Source organism: Carcharhinus amblyrhynchos, chromosome 25 (assembly GCF_965287045.1).
Source record: "Carcharhinus amblyrhynchos chromosome 25, sCarAmb.v2.hapA, whole genome shotgun sequence".
Taxonomy (NCBI): Eukaryota; Metazoa; Chordata; class Chondrichthyes; order Carcharhiniformes; family Carcharhinidae; genus Carcharhinus; species Carcharhinus amblyrhynchos.
Window position 1 is genome coordinate 28,177,789 of NC_137348.1, and position 17,034 is coordinate 28,194,822.

Sequence of the window (17,034 nt, forward strand, 5' to 3'; positions counted from 1 at the left end):
ATGCGTAATTTAAAAAAAGAGTTAATCTTGTACCGCTTGCTCTTTTATTCTATCTGAGCTACGGGAGATGATTCCATTTATAGTATAATAATGATCATCAGTGAAATAGGCATTTTGAGGGGGAAAGTGCATGTTGGAGCGCATGTTTGAGAAAGGAACGGTGGTTGTGTCTGGGGTGGATGGGTGAGTTGCAGCCACACACATCCGGGTTGTTCTCAGTTATTTTTAAAAATTAATAATGTTTTAGTGGTCCAGGTTGTCCTCATGGTCTATTGTCGTGCAGTCTTTGGGAGATGCTGATTTGACATAATAAAAATCAGGAATCATGAACATGATTTGTAGGAAAAAAGGAAGGTGAGTGTTGGGAAGGGGATGGATGTTGTTGCGACAATTGGATTGCGGTCACCTACACTCTTCCCTAAACATACGCACATTCTCTCACACACACTCACTGTGTTGCTCCCGTCAGACACACACTATCACTCAAGATTGTTCCAGTCACACACACACACACACACGTACACACTCACATTCAGGATATCTTCATATGTACACGCTCTTATACTCAGGAATTTTCAAGTCTGATAGTGGTATTCTCACACTCACTTAGGGATGCTCCACTTAGTCTCACACTCATTCATACTCTGTCAATGAGTGAGTGTGTGTGACTGAGTGTGTGTGAGTTAGTGTGTATGTGAGCCTGAATGAATGTGTGAATGTGACACACACACAGTAACTCACTCACTCATACTCACATTCACTCACATAAACTCACTCACATTCAGTCACACATACATGATCACACACATTCAGTCACATGCATTCAGTCACATACACAGACATGCACTCACACACATGCACTGTCACATACCCACATACACATTCATTCACATACATATATTCACTCACACATACACACAGGTACAGACACAGGCACACATATGCACATTCACACATACATTCATACACACACATTCATATACACGCGCATTCACTCAGACGCACATTCAGTCATACACACACATTCACTCATACATACGCATATGTATACATATATGTATACACACATTCACACTCGCACACACACATTCACTCACAGACGCACATACACACATTCATTCACACATTCAACCATACACGCACACATATATACACATATTCACTCACACACACATACTCACTCACACACACATTCATTCACACATTCACCCATACACGCACACATATATATACTCGCACACACACATTCACTCATACACTCGCGCGCACACACACACACATTCATTCATTCTCTGGGAGGCAGTGTGGCTCTGGGCGGCGATGACGTCAGGCGGCGGGCGGGCGGCCGGCCGCTGCGTCACCCGAGCTGATCCTGAGCCATGGCTTCACCGGATCCTGAGGTAAAAGCAGCAACTTTTCTCATCGCACTCTGCCCTCTCTGCTCACCTCTCACCCTGCACACTCAGCCATCCCCTCCCCTCCCCTCCCCTCCAAAAACAAGCACCTCCGCCGGAGCGGGAGGAGGAAGAGAGAGTTAGTGAAGTGAGAGGGACATCAAGCCGGAGGCCCCAACCGTCAGAGCGCCCGCCGCTTTCAAAACAGCAGCCCGGGCTTTTGTTTTCATTAAAAGTTGGCGCTTTGTTTTATTTGAAAAAAATAGTAGCTGAGGGGAGGAGGAGGTTGGAGGGGATAGAGGAGAGGCTGAGGGAGAGGGAGGCTGGGCTGGCCTGCTGACCGGGGAACCCTGGAGCGTGCCGCCCCGCACTCTGGATAAGGAATGCGCCGCCCATGTGTGCCCAGCGAAGGCGCAGCCGCCAGCCTGCTTCCCGGGCACCGGGCAAGAAGGCTGGCTCCAACCTCGAGTCTCTCACTTCTCTGTAAGATTTTGTTTGGCCAGGCGGCTGGGAAACGTGTGTGTGGGTTTTTTTTATTGTTAATTCCTCCCCTTTCCATCACCCCCCCACACATAGCCAGCCCCCCCGCCCCCCTCTCCTCATGTATCTTGGCGCTATTGAATAGAGAACAGCCTGGTTTTTGCTTTTCATGTGCCACTCTTACTCCACTCGGTAGTTCAAAAGCAAAGGAAAACAAAAGTGCTCTTGCTTTTGGAGGTGGTGGTGTGGTGGGGAAAGTAGAGTGTGGAGGATGGATGGACACCATTCCCGAATGGTCAACAGCAACCTCTTGAAAGTTGAGCTTGGAAAGGTGGTCTTATTGCACATCTCTGCACTCCTTGCATTGTTACTTTTTGTTTACACAGTGACCATTGAGAGTTTGTAAAAAATAAAGAATATTTTCTTTGAAAGCTGCTTCCACTTCTACAGATTTTATTTGTTGTGCTGAGCATGGTGTAAAAGAGGTGGGCTCTTGGGGTTGGATAGAGGGAAGACATGTCCCCCTTTCTTCTTCTGCCACTTTTTGTACGGCTTGCGTCCAACCCTTGTTGCCCCTTGTGATGCCTTGCTCTTATATTGTGGCTTGTTGTCTCCTTGCTGGAGCTTTTCCATTTTTATTCGTGTTAGTCTTTTTTATTGTGCACTGTGGTGGATGGGGGGGGTGCGGGGTGGTAATTGTATGGTGGAGGAATGGGAAAAGGTCAGTTATTTGGTTGTTATAATCTGGTGGTAAAGTAGTTCAAAATTTATGTTGATCTGCACTATCGAATACTAGAACTGCTAAAACGAACTCATTCAGCAGGTGAACATCAAGTACATTTTACCTGAATTTAATTGTGACGTGTTAATCTTGTGTTGTTCACTTGTTGGTTGTAAATGGATGGTCCTCAGTGTTGAATTACCTTGCTCACTAAATTTACGATAGTTTAATATCTTTGAAGTGGGCAGGTTTGTAATGCCTTATGCTGGGCATTTGGTATTCTTGCCCCAGTTAATGTTTCTTCATTTACCAGTTTGTGTCCATGTTCAGAGTCTCACTTTTCCTTGTTATAACTCAGCCTAAAGTGGAGGTCTTTACTGTGTTCTGATCAAGGGATTTCACTTTAGATGATGACCAAACTGTCATTTCAGTGAGGGCAAATAGGCATTTTTTCTCATAGACGATGCTCTTCTTAAAGTTCAAGTTCTTCTAAACCTGTTTGACAAATAGCTGCTTTTTATCCACATCTTTTGTTCTCTTCTTGAATCACCTCAGTGTGACAAATTCTTCTCAATGTAAGATAGATGGAATTGCACCAAAGTGCTACAACATTGTAGAGATAAGTGGAAAAATAGCTTTTGGAAAAAAACTTATGTTTGATCTTTACATTGGGTAAAGATCATATTGAAATGAACCTGCTGTTCTTTTTCCATTATTGTTGATGATTGACTGATGACCCCCAGTTAGTGAAACTTCAAATCAATGAAGATATTGTTTATTTCTGTTGTAGTTGTTATCATAATTGGTGTTAATGATGAAAACAGTCATTTTAAGTTGTATCTTGTAGCATGTTGACATCTTTTGGGCATGAACATAGATTCGACATTCTGAATTTATCCATACACAACTTAAAGTACAGTTTATTTATTCGTCACAAATAATGCTTACATTAACACTGCAACAAAGTTACTGTGAAATTCCCCTAGTCGCCACATTCCGGCGCCTTTTTGGGACTTCTCTTGAAACATATGCCTAGGACACTTGTATTTTAACACTGAGTGATAGTGTATTTTATTCTTGTTTACTTAGCCTTGTGACTGTTAGTAATATGGTCCAGTTAAGTCTTAATTGTTTAGGGGGGAATTTCAGGTTGACTGTTTCATCACACCATGGGACATAGAAAGGGCTTACAATTATTTTAGGCATTACTTGAAATCAAAATTTAAATTTGAAGATCTTGATGGCAGCCAGTTTTGTATCCTTTTTTAATGGATAAAATTTGACCATGAAGTTAACTGAAGAAAGATTGGATGTCATTCTGTCCCTATCACACAGAATCACAGTAGTTTTGCATGTATTTCAATCTATTTCCATCTATCAATTGGAGAATATTGTGACCAATTGTTTCAATTTTTGGTAATTTCTCTTTCTTTTGGTTAAGCCTTTGGATTAAGGGATTCAGAAAAAAAGGGTTAAAATGCGTTTTAACATCAAATCCACATTTAGAATGTTAAATAACTTGAACTAAACCCACGTGACATTTTGAGATTTTGTCACTAACCGTTTCCCTGCAATTTCCATATTGAATGAACTGTTGGTAGTCAACTTCCTTCATCTTTATGTTAAGATTAACCTTTCTGTGAAATAAAATTGTAAAGGAATGATTGTATGTCTGCACATCCTTTACTGTATTTGCATTGTGGTTTAAAGTTAATGTTTTGATGACTTCCAATCTGCATCACCCTTCTTCCTGTAATTAACTATTCTGTACTCAAAAATGGCATCCTTCATAAAATTATTGGATTAGTGCACTGTGCCTATTTTTTAAATTTGTGAATTAATACTGCTTATGTTGGGTAGGGCTAGAGATCTGCAAATAATATGTTTCAGATGCTGTTTTGTGTAAGTGGTGTTGAAGGCATTTACAAAATGGAAGAATATGTTCAGATCTTTGTTTAAATCATAATTTTTCAATAATTGTAAAAATCTGTGAGATATCATGAATTTATTATCTTGACTTCTGTAATATAAAAAATAAATGAAGAAGTTTGTTTTTAAGATTCAAAGTAGTACAGTGGATTAGTCTCCAAATGGCAGGCCTTCATGTCTGCCAGCAGCTTGGACCATGAAATGGCTGAATCTGCAGTGAATTTATATCCAATGAGCATGCTCAGAGAGCTGTAACTGAAACTATAGGGGGAGTAGAAGAGTTGACTTCTTTGTACAGTATTGAGATGGAGCTGATCAAACTAACAGCTATAGAAGTATCCTTCATTAGAGGAATAATTTGCATATCTTTCTTTTTGAAAGCCTTACCTACAGTAGTTGCAATGTTCTAGTGAGTTTTAGTTGTCTTCATCTGATGTCTTATTGGAAGAATGTTGAAATGGGGACAATGCCAGCCTTTGTGTCTGCTACTGTTGATTCAACACAGTCTATTAAGTCTTATGGTGTACTCTGTTGTGCCATTTAAGCATGTAACACTCTTGAGATTTTCAGATTGGTGCAGCATGTGTAGTTTATATAGTGTAAACATAGTTTCCTGCAGTGTGTCGAAGAATAATATATGAAAGTATGCTTTTTACATTGTCTCTTACCAATTTGGATTCTTACACGTTGTTAGCCTCGTAGGTTCCACAGAGTTGTAGTTAACTGATTCTTTCTTTCTCCTAACATGTCGATCTTTAAGATAAGTTTCATTTATCTAATGTCGTTGAAATTAATTTGCTAATATAGTAACTCTAAAATGTATCTAAAACATTGGCTAATGTGGCAAGTAGCTGAAATGAATTGTGGCATCATCCAAAATGATATTTTATCAGATTGGTAAATGCACGCTATATATAAATAAGTTATTTGATAATCTTAAGAATCTACAGTATTACTTGATATAACAGTATAACTAGGAGCATTTTTGATGGTGAGGAAACAACATGCAAGTGTTTCTATCCAAGAATAGAATAATAGTTTATATTGTGTATCATCCTGTTATTTTAAATGATGAATATAGGTGTAATGATGAACTTGATCAGAAATGGACTGTCATCGCTACCACATTGAAGAATTGGTACAGCAGCAAGCCTTAGCTGAAGCACAATGAAATTCAGCATTTTCAGATTCTTTATTATAAATACAAAAGATATGTTTGCAAAAATGAAATTGTCATAATTATAGCTTGATTGGTAAAGGACTGCAGTGTTTTTAATCTCTTGAGTTGCATTGTCATCCAAGTTACATGATCATAGTTGTCACAGTCTTTTGTATCTTAGCATGGTTGGTAAAATTGCCTACTTTGTGTAGTGTGGTGAGGGGAGTTGAAAGCATTTTAAACATGTTTGGGTGAATTTGCAACATACTGCCTCTTTTAGAAAGAAATGATCAATTTATGTCAGGAGTTAAGTTGAGTTAATTTTGGCAGGATAAAAATGTTTTGTTGAAATTGAACATCAGAGAAACTTGGCTTTGCTAGAATTCTAGAACCATTAACGTTGAAAGTTCTACAGGGGACATTTTCAAATGTTTCAGAAAAGTCAGATTTTAGTTAAAATCTTTTACAATAGTAGCTTGGTTTTGGTTGTGGTCATCAGTAGGTTGCAAACATGGTTATGTCAGTTGTGGATTTGTTTTGTCAATGGTTTGATTACTGCTGAGTTGCAAAAAAATCCTTGTACCATTCTGTGTGTTGTCTAGATATAACTTATTTGTATAACTTGTGTTTCTCAGCAGCCTTTGGTGTGTGAAATGATGCACATGTGTTTATGTCTGTCTGTTGTCTCGGAATAAGGAATTTCCAGCCAGGTCAAAAGCTGTGCTTGGAACTGCATGCAGTAATATAGAACGTGAACGGATAACTATCTGGCACTGCAGTAAATAACAGTTCACTATTTTTGGTTTTAATTTTTTGTTGCAGCTTTATTAATGGAAGATTGTCCATGTAAGCACTTAATGTTTGAGATTGTTTAGCTTGTGTCTACTGTATTTTATTGATGGGATAATTATTTTCTTCCAGGTCATTGTACATTAAACATTTTTTGAGTTGTGTGTAGTAATACAATTCATTGTGGAGGGGACTGTTTTGGTGCTTTGTCTACTAGCACTCTCCTTTTAACAAGAAGCCAAGATAATATTTCCAATCATAGAACAAAATATCTAACAGTGATTGCTCTGATGTGTACGATAATGCCAGAGGCCACTGTTTATACATTTCTCTAAGTCATTGTCTTTCCTTCATCTTAAATTTCTGTGCATTTTAGTATTAATTTTTATTGTATTGGTGCTTTTGTTTTAATCTTAATGCAAGAAATGAGCTGCAACCAATTAGCATTTTGTTTAGAGTACTTTTGGACTTAACTATACACTGGTAGAGCTCATGCAACATTATGCTTATGTCTGCAAATGGCAGCCCCACATATCTGTCAGAAGCTTGGACCACAAAATGGCTGCATCTGCAGTGAAATGATCTCCAACTTGCATGCTCAAAAACACAAACAGAGCCAACAGGGGGAGTTGAGAGTTGAGCTGCATACTATATTCAGATGGAATAATAAAGTACTGTACTTAGAAAGAAAAGTCATTTTCAAAAACAAACTAAATGATTAAACTTTAACTTACTTTCCTGAAGCCCTTCCTTTAACAGATATTTGGAATGTACTTTCATTAATAGTGCAAATTTTATATGTTTGGCCACAAATATGTTAAACCAGTGACAGATGCATTAGTGTTTGAGATTTTCATAGTGTAGTGTGTCCAATCTAGCATTGATTCAAAGACTATGGATGCATTTTTCTCATAGATGGAAGATCTCATGATTGAAAACAAAACTTGTGTTTTTTAAGTTCTTTTATGTAACCCGCCAACAGGATTTATAACTATGACATGGGTCGGCACTCTAAGGAGTTAACTTCTAGGTTTGCATCATCTTGGTTTTGAAATTGCCTTGGATTTCACTACATATTTCTGTCATACATTTAGAATTGGTTAGTTAAGATGATTAGAAAAACAGTCCTTTCGTATTGAGTTGTTGCACTACGCCACTGATTGTCTCTATATGCTTCTTGTGCATAAAGACATTTTTTATCTCATTAATAAAACTCGGCAATGAGCTGTTCACCAGGATATGGTTGTTCTTTAGTCTCCCATACCAATTAACATTAAACTGTATAATGACAAGTAATCACACTGTAAGTTATTTTGTAAGCAATTAGGGTAGAAAATAATCCAATGAGCTGTGCTTGATGCAGCAGAAAGTACTAATTCCAGTTGTATGTTGTAATTTTTGGAGTATTTGAATAAATGTTTGGATAATATTTATTCAACATTGCTTAGATTTTAGCTTCATTTCATTTAGAAAATGCATGACTGGGAGCAGCAGCTGTAAATATTTGAGAGCCGACAGACAATTAATCTCTAGTGCAATGAATGTTGACTCTTGAACACATATGAGGTTTCCTCCAAGTTGAGGAGATCGATGTAAGAGTAAAATAATCAATGTTAAAAAAAGTTGGCCAAATTTCAGTAAGTTCTCAATTGCTTACAGAAATTGTTCATCGACATATTTTTCCAAAATTCTTGCACAGCTAAACATTTTTAGCATCATAAACTCAACAGCTTTGAATAAGTTCTCCTGTGTGTTCATGGATGTTTTGTCCCGATCAAAGTGTAGACAGTTTATACTGGGGAGACCTTGAATTTTATGACAGAATATAAATGTCAAAACAAAATTCACATAAGGCATCTCACCAGACTAAACTGTGTACATATTTTGAAAAATTCAACTGAGCTATGTTTGCAGCACAGCCTAACCTATTCTTTGTAATCTTGCTGTTATGTATGTTAGATGCAGCAGAAATTAGTTGTTAAGTTTGTAGGAATTATTTGGTTATTGCTGTTCACTACTTTTTACCTCCATGAGAAGTTTCAAGAATTTAACATCCACATGATTGGAAAGTTTAAAAATAATATGGGAAGTTTATTTTTTGGTGTTGTTTGGATCTGTGCAAAAATTGTAGACTACTGAAATTGAAAAATAAATTGTGATCTGTATTTGGCATATATTTCCTAAAGCTTAGTGAAGGAGCTTGTATGTGCCTCAAAATCTTTATATTTGAGGTTGTCTATAACTGTAAATATTATCTTAATATTTCATTTTTCTTTTATTCTCCTTAATCCTGCTGAAATCTTTCTTAGGCTTATAGGTGGGCATAAAACTGGCTTAAAGACCTTTGTCAGTATATAATACAAGTTCTTAGCGACTACGTAAGATGGTTGTGGCTCAATTTTTGTCTTCTCCAGTCCATTGGAGAAAGTGACTGGCTTTTGCTATTGCCTTGCATATTAGACATGAGAAGATTCTGGAATTCTGGTAGGACTCAATTGGGCCAAGCACACTGGAGTGCTAATATATGGTTTTTCTGTTCTACTTGATATTGTTTTACGGTATGTTATACTCAAATCACTTGTATGAACAAAATGTAAGTCACCCCAATTCTTAGTTTTATTCTCCGTTGTGTTCTTCCTTTCTCCTGGTTTTCTCTCATGCTTATAATTTTTTTCTGACTTGTTCTTGCTTGGCTGTGTTCTCCTTGCATGGATCCTCCTCACTCACTTGCCTGGTCTTCCATTTGCAACACCCTCACCTGCCAACTTGCATCCTCTTGTTCTCTGGCATGTATTGCCATGTTTGCCTGCCATGTATAGCCCTGTCCACATCTGTCCCTAGTGCTGTCTGGCATGTTGTATACAGTTCTGGGCACCACACGATAGGAAAGGTGTGAATGCATTGGAGAGAGTGCAGAAGTGGTTTACAGGAATTCCAGGAATGAGAGGTTGTGACTCTTCTTGAAGAAAAGACTCAGAGGAGATTTGATAGTTGCTCAAAATCTTGAGGGATCTGGAGAGAGAAGATGGGGAAAAGCTGTTCAACTCGTAAAAGGGTCAAGAACAAGAGAGTACAGATTTAAAGTGGTTTTCAAAAGAAGCAAACGTGATGTAATTTTATAAAAACTTTATCTTGCAATGAGTGGATTCGGTCTTGAGGCATTCATAAGAACATAAGAAATAGGAGCAGGAGTAGGCCAACTAGCCCTTCGAGCCTGCCCCGCCATTCAATAAGATCATGGCTGATCTGTCTTGGTTCAGTTCCACATTCCCGCCCTCTCCCCATAACCCTTAATCCCCTCTCTTATCAAAAACCCATCAACCCGCGTCTTAAAAATATTTAGCAAGGTAGCCTCCACCACTTCAACGGGCAGAGAATTCCAGAGATTCACCACCCTTTGAGTGAAGAAGTTCCTCCTCAACTCCGTTCTAAACCGCCCCCCCTTTATCTTGAGGCTGTGCCCCCCAGTCCTACTATCCTTTCTGAGCGGGAAGAGTCTCTCCACCTCTATCCTATCCATCCCATTCATTATCTTATACGTCTCAATGAGATCTCCCCTCATTCTTCTAAACTCTAACAAGTACAAGCCTAATTTATTCAGCCTCTCCTCATAGCTCAACTCTCTCAACTCCGGCATCAGCCTAGTAAACCTCCTCTGCACTCCCTCCAAGGCCAAAATATCCTTGCGTAAGTACGGCGCCCAAAACTGCACACAGTACTCCAGCCGCGGCCTCACCAATGCCCTATACAGCTGCAGCAAGACCTCCCTACTTTTATATTCAATCCCCCTTGCGAAGTGATATTCAAGAGAGCATTAGATGATTATTTGAAGGGAAACAATGTGCATGGATACCGGAAATGGCACTAAGTCATGATGCTCATTTGGAGAGCCTGTGCAGACACAATGGGCCAGATTACCTTCTGATCGTAACAATTCTGTGATTCTAATGTGCCACTCACCCACTTCTTGTGTGTTTTTTCTCTCTTTTGCCCCTCATGTCTTCATTCATTTACTTTTGCTAATGTGCTCTTGCTTGTACTTCACCTTTTTATTTCATTACTTCTGTGTTGTTTCCTGACTTTGTCATTCCTGAGTGCTCTGACTTTCTTCTTCTTTATTGACATCTCGAATGTTTTGACTGTTTTCATTTGTTTTTGTGTATTTTTTTATTGGTTTACATGCACGTTCCTTTTTTGTCCTGTATTAATTTAGCTCCAATGTTTCTTATCCTTATTATGCTTGTGTTATTTCTGCCTCTTTCCCTGATTTAATTCTCTCTCTCTCTGTCTCTCTCCCTCCACCCCCCCACCCAAGTCTTATTTTCATTGTCTTTTACAGTTTATTTCTGTACTTCCTCTTTTCCTTTATCCTTTTGTTTAATTGGGCTATCACTTGCTCTTTCCCCATTTTTTTATTCACTCTCCAGTTCTGTATTTTCTCATTTATTCCCCTAATCACCCTCAATTTTTCTCATTGTCACCTTTCTAATTTTTTTAACGTCTATTTCTCAGAATTTTGTTTCTTTTTTGTGTTTCCTATCTTGAGCTTCTTTCTCGTTAACTCCCCTGTTCTTGCAAAGTCTTGATTTGCTTTGAGTCAGGTGTCCATCCCTTCTACCGCAGTGAAAGTTCTCATTCTCTGTAACAGTGGTATATTATTCCTCCTTGTATTCTCGTTGTCAACATGGTCAAGCACATCATAATCCTTCAAATGTGTCATCTATTGTCCAGCTTGTTGAAATTGCTCTTACTTGTTGCTTATTTGCAATTTCCACCTTGGCATCCTGTCTGCTTTGGTTGAGGAAGATTCATTTTTCACTATTTGTTACTGGAGCACCTTGTCTTTTTTTTAAAAACAATTGTATTCTGCCACACCATAGTTAAACCAGGTATTTAATTCTGCTAGTTCTCAAGGGCTTTGCAGCATCAAATATATTCACTATGTAATTTCAAAATTTGTGAAGTCTCTCCAAAGGTAAAGAATCGATATCCTTTACCAGCAGAATGTGATCGTTTCAAACAGGATGGCTTTGCTCACTCATCGGGAATAAAACTTCAGAGCCAGGCCTGCAGTTCAAATCCAAAGAAGTGCACACATTTAAGGTCACCAAGCTCCATTTGGCACAACAGTTGAATGATCATCTTACTAAGCACTCTTCTGTTTTGAAAATAATTCTTTTGCTGTTGCATATCATTTCAAACTACATGATTTTAGTCCAGGAGTATCCTGATACTATGTTTTTGAACGGAAATCAAAGAATGGTTACTGCACAGAGGGAACCCATTTGGCCAATCATGTCTGTGCCATCTGTCTGGAAGAGCAAGTCAACTAGTCCCAGTCTTCTGTCTGTTTATTGTTGTCCTGAAAATTTTAAATGAAAGTTAAATTCCTGGAGTTAACATCTGCACACATATGGCAGGGTAACTCTGCTGAAGTACCAAATTCTTCTGGAGCTCCCAAGCATCATAGATACCAGCATTCAATCAATTCGATTCACTCCACGTGATATCAAGGAACAACTGAAAGCACTGGATATTGCAAAGGCTAAGGAGCCATGACAATATTTGGGTAATAGCACTGAAGATTTGTGCTCTAGAACTTGCTGCGCTTCTAGCCAAGCTTTCCAGAACAGCTACAATGCTGGCATCTACCCAGCAATGTGGAAAATTGCTCGTATGTCCTGTCCACAAAAAGCGAGATAAATCCAACTGAACCAATTACCACCCCATCAGTCTATTCTGGATCATTAGTAAAATAACGGAAGGTGTCGTCAACAGTTCTGTCAAGTTTCACTTGCTTGGCATAACCTGCTCATTGATGCTCAATTTGGGTTCCACCAGGGCCTCTAAACTCCTAACCTCATTACAGCCTTGATTGTAACAAGCTAATGCTCGAGGTGATGTGAGAGTGACTGCCCTTGATATCAAGGAGCCCTACAAACTGGAGTCAATGGGACTTGGGGAAACTCTCCATTGATTGGAGTCATACTTAACACAGAGGAAGCTGGTTGTGGTTGTTGGATGTCAATTATCTTGGTTCTGGCACCACAATGCAGGACTTTCTCAGTATAGTGTCCTAGGCCCAACAATCTTTGGCTGTTTTACCAATGATCATTCTTCCATCATAAGGTCAGAAGTTGGGATGTTTGCTGATGATTGCACAATGTTCAGCATCATTCACAATTTTTTAGATACTGAAGTAGTTCATGTCCAAATGCAACGAGCTGCACAATGTTTAGGCTTTGGCTGACAATGGCAAGTAACACTTGTGCCACGCAAGTAACACTTGTGCCACGCAAGTAACACTTGTGCCACGCAAGTAACACTTGTGCCACGCAAGTAACACTTGTGCCACGCAAGTAACACTTGTGCCACGCAAGTAACACTTGTGCCACGCAAGTAACACTTGTGCCACGCAAGTAACACTTGTGCCACGCAAGTAACACTTGTGCCACGCAAGTAACACTTGTGCCACGCAAGTAACACTTGTGCCACGCAAGTAACACTTGTGCCACGCAAGTAACACTTGTGCCACGCAAGTAACACTTGTGCCACGCAAGTAACACTTGTGCCACGCAAGTAACACTTGTGCCACGCAAGTAACACTTGTGCCACGCTAGTAACAGGCAATGACCATTTTCCAGAAGAGAGAAACTAATCATTGTCTCTTGACATTCAGTGGCATTACCATTGACCAAAAACGAAACTGGACTAGCCATGTAAATACTGTGGCTACAGAGCAGATCAAAGGCTAGGAATCATGAGGCATAAACCGGTAATATGATAGCATACTCTTCATTTGCCTGGATGAGCGCTGCTTTAATAAAACTCAAGGAGCTTGACACCATCCCGGACAAGGCAGGCTTGGGAATTAACTTTGCACCCCTTTGGCACCCCATCCACAAACATTCACTTCCTCCATCGATGCACAATGACAACTGTGTGTACCATCTACATGATGCACTACACAACTTAGCAAGCCTTCCATTAACATGATCGTTACCATCTAGAAGATGGAACACCACTACCTGGAAGTTTGCCTTCAAGTCACACACCGTCCTGACAAGAAATGTATCGTCATTCCTTCATTGTTGGTTGTCTAAATACAGGAACTTCCTCCCTAACAGCACAATATATGTACCTACATCACATGGACTGCAGTGGTGCAAGAATGCAGCTCACCATTACCTTGAGGGCAATTAGAGATAGGCAATAAAGCAACTCTCCCATTCCATGAATGAGTGAGTAAAAATCACCAGGGATCCAGGGTGAGGTATCTAAATGGATACAAAATTGGCTTCTTGATAGAAGCCAGAGGGTTGTTGTAGAGTTGTTTTTTCAAACTGGAGGCATGTGACCAGCAGTGTGCCTCAGGGATCAGTGCTGGGCCCACTGTTATTTGTCATTTATGTTAATGATTTGGATGAGAATATAGGGGGCATTGTTAGTAAGTTTGCAGATTACACTGAGATTGGTGGCATAGTGGACAGTGAAAAATCTCCAATTGCAATGGGATTTTGATCATTTGGGCCACTGGAGTGATGAATGCTGATGGAGTTTAATTTAGACAAATGCGAGGTAATACATTTTGATAGACTGAACCAGGGCAGGACTTGATCAGTTAATGGTAGGGCATTGGGGAGAGATACAGAATAGAGAGATCTAGGGGCACATGTTCATAGCTCCTTGAAAGTGGAGTCACAGGTGGACAGAGTGGTAAAGAAGGCATTCGGCATGCTTTGTTTCATCGGTCAGAACATTGAATACAGGAGTTGGGACGCCTTGTTGAAGTTGTACAAGACTTTGGTAAGGCCACACTTGAAATGCTGTGTGCAGTTCTGATCATCCTATTATAGAAAGGATATTATTAAACTAGAAAAAGTGCAGAAAAGATATACGAGGATGCTACTGGGACTTGATAGATTGAGATATAAGGAGACGCTGTATAGACTGGGACTTTTTTCTCTGGAGCGTAGGAGGCTGAGGGGTGACCTTATAGAGGCCTATAAAATAATAAGGGGCATTGACAAGGTAGATAGTTAATGTCTTTTCCCAAAGGTAGGGGTGTCTAAAACTAGAAGGCATAGGTTTAACCTGAGAGGGGAGAGACACAAAACTGTCCAGCGGGGCAATTTTTTCACACAGAGGGTGGTAAGTATCTGGAACAAGCTGCCAAAGGTAGTGGTGGAGGCGGGTACAATTTTATCTTTTAAAAAGCATTTAGATAGTTACATGGGTATGATGGGTATGCGGGCAATTGAGATTAGATTAAGGGTTTTAAAAAAAAAGACGGCATGGACAAGTTAGGCTGAAGGGCCTGTTTCCATGCTGTATACCTCTGACCCTATGATCCATGATCTGGTACACCATGAGCTTTAGGCTGCCTTTATTTTTTCTTCCTTGATTTGACATTCTTTAGGTTTTATTGTGTAATGCAGTCTTGGAATGCTCGCAGTCATTTATATTTTTCACCAGGGGGATGATCCTTTACGAGATTCTGTCAACGTATTATGATCCAGATAATCTTTTGGATTGGCATTCAACTCTTTCTCATTTGATCATTCAACTCTCTTAAGATGCACTGTTCTATCGGCAGGTTCTTCTTCAACCTTCTGTGTGGGTTGGATTATTGAGCACTGACTTTTAAGTGATTGTCTCTGTTTTTTCACTTTAATTTGTTCTGCTGAACATTGGGACTTTTTTTGCTAGGTACATTTCTACAGGGGCTGGCATTCTTCTGGTATCTTGCCTAAATAACTATCATATATGATCGTAGACAATGTTAGCATGATTATTTGATTTTATTTCGGCAAGAACAGAGGACGCTGGAAAAACTGAAAGTTAACATTTCACGTCCTTTGGCACTTTGTCAACCAAAGGACTTAACGTTAACTCTGCTTTCTCTCCTCACAGATGCTGCCAGGTGTGCTGAGCTTTTGTTTCAGATTCCAGCATCCACAATATTTTGCTTATTTATATGATCTTATTTCAGTCATGGCATCAAGACAATCTGCCTGACTATATGCAGCAAGTGGATGAGGTTTCCTGTTTATGGCTTTAGGAGAAGAACAGGTACTTGTTGTGATATTCTGGTGATGGTTGCTCAACTGAAGTTTCCAGGTTCTTGCCAAGTACAGCCTTTGCTCTTATCAAGATCAGAACACGGGTAGGAGATGCCCTCATTTTTATCCCTCCTTGTTTGGTGTTAAGATTTAGGTAAAATATCAGAAAGTGCCCTGACGTTCAGCACATTGCGGTATCTGAATCTTCTTCTATGCCAAATATATTTTTGTGTATTTATCTCTGCTTGAATGTCTTGGCTAAGGACTGCTGACTCTGTCCATTAATTTTGGCGTATGGGTTAGTGAGCTCCATTCACTTGCAAATAGATCCTCTGTCTTTTCTGTCAGTCTGTTCAGGTTGTTCTTTAACTCAACCCAGATTTCTGCCAATACTTCTTTTCATGGATTTGTGAATTTTTTGCAAGTCCTGGTACAACACACCCACAGCACATATGCTTGGGTTAGTTGAGTTATTTGCAAAAATCTTACGAAACCTTTTGTGTTTAAGTTAGTCAGTTCCAAAGTGAAATCATTAAACTCCATCATAAGAAATATCATGTAGATTCCACGGGTGCATGACACTTGCATTTCATTTGTGATAATCCATTTTTAGCCATTTGTCTCAACTTTTCTAACACTGTTAATACAGTTTGTTTTATGATGAGCTGTTTAGTCAGAATATTCATGGTGTGCAGGTGTCTGGTTAGCCACTCAGGATGTCTGTAGAATATTCAAAATGAAACTAGCAAAGAAATGATTCCATGGTCCTGATGAGATGAATGGTCAAGCTGGTAATACTGTTCATACATAGTCAAGTTTTGACAGCTATGCAATGTTAGCTCCAAACCTGTTCCATGTAAATTCATCTAACTGGGAAAGCAATGGCTTGGGCGGTACATTAAAAAGAAAATAATTTTGGGCAAACCTATTTCCGTTTAATTTCTAGTATAAAGGAAATTGAGATTCCCTTATTGGTTAAGTAGTTATTTGGTATTTTCTCTTCGATACTAATCCCTCATTCAGGGCTGGTGCAAAATGCTACTAATTCTGGGCTTGACAGTAGAGACTCAGGCTTACTGAATCATATCCATTAGTAAGACGTGGAAAACCCTTTAAATGTGAAGATAGATATCTCTGGAGCAATGTTGCAGGATTCTTGATGTATCATTAATATAATTCAGACATTTCCCTCTCTGTTAGTTCTCCTCCCTGTCAATGACAGATTGCATTAGAGATTTGAATAAATGCCCCAAGGTATCCCAGTACTGTTCTGTCTCTGCAGTTGGTAGAGGACTTTATTGACAAAATTAATTTTTTTTTAAGAAATCTAGGTCACTAGCCAGTTCCATTGCCCAGACGTTCCCAAGACAATGTAGAAGCAAATTGTGAAGGAATGATGATGTCACGCTTGAGCTTTAAAAGCTCAGAAATGCATAGAAGGAAAGGCTTGGGAATCACTTCCATAATCTTGAGATCCAGGGACAGAGTGGCCTGGATTTT

At 39.3% G+C, this 17,034-nt stretch overlaps 1 protein-coding gene across 6 annotated transcripts in view; it reads left to right on the forward strand.

Annotated features, from left to right (window-relative positions):
* The first annotated feature begins 1,324 nt into the window (after positions 1–1,324).
* The window catches only part of LOC145358362 (histone-lysine N-methyltransferase EHMT1-like), a 152,833-nt gene continuing 137,123 nt past the window's right edge, over positions 1,325–17,034 (forward strand). For 5 of the 6 annotated variants that reach the window (XM_080212323.1, XM_080212327.1, XM_080212325.1 and 2 more), the window contains exon 1: positions 1,325–1,400. In XM_080212323.1, the coding sequence (XP_080068449.1) occupies positions 1,380–1,400 (21 nt within the window). In that variant the 5' untranslated portion in view covers positions 1,325–1,379. Of the gene's footprint in view, positions 1,401–15,508; positions 15,545–17,034 lie in introns of those variants that run through there. The other variant, XM_080212324.1, reaches the window with a different exon arrangement.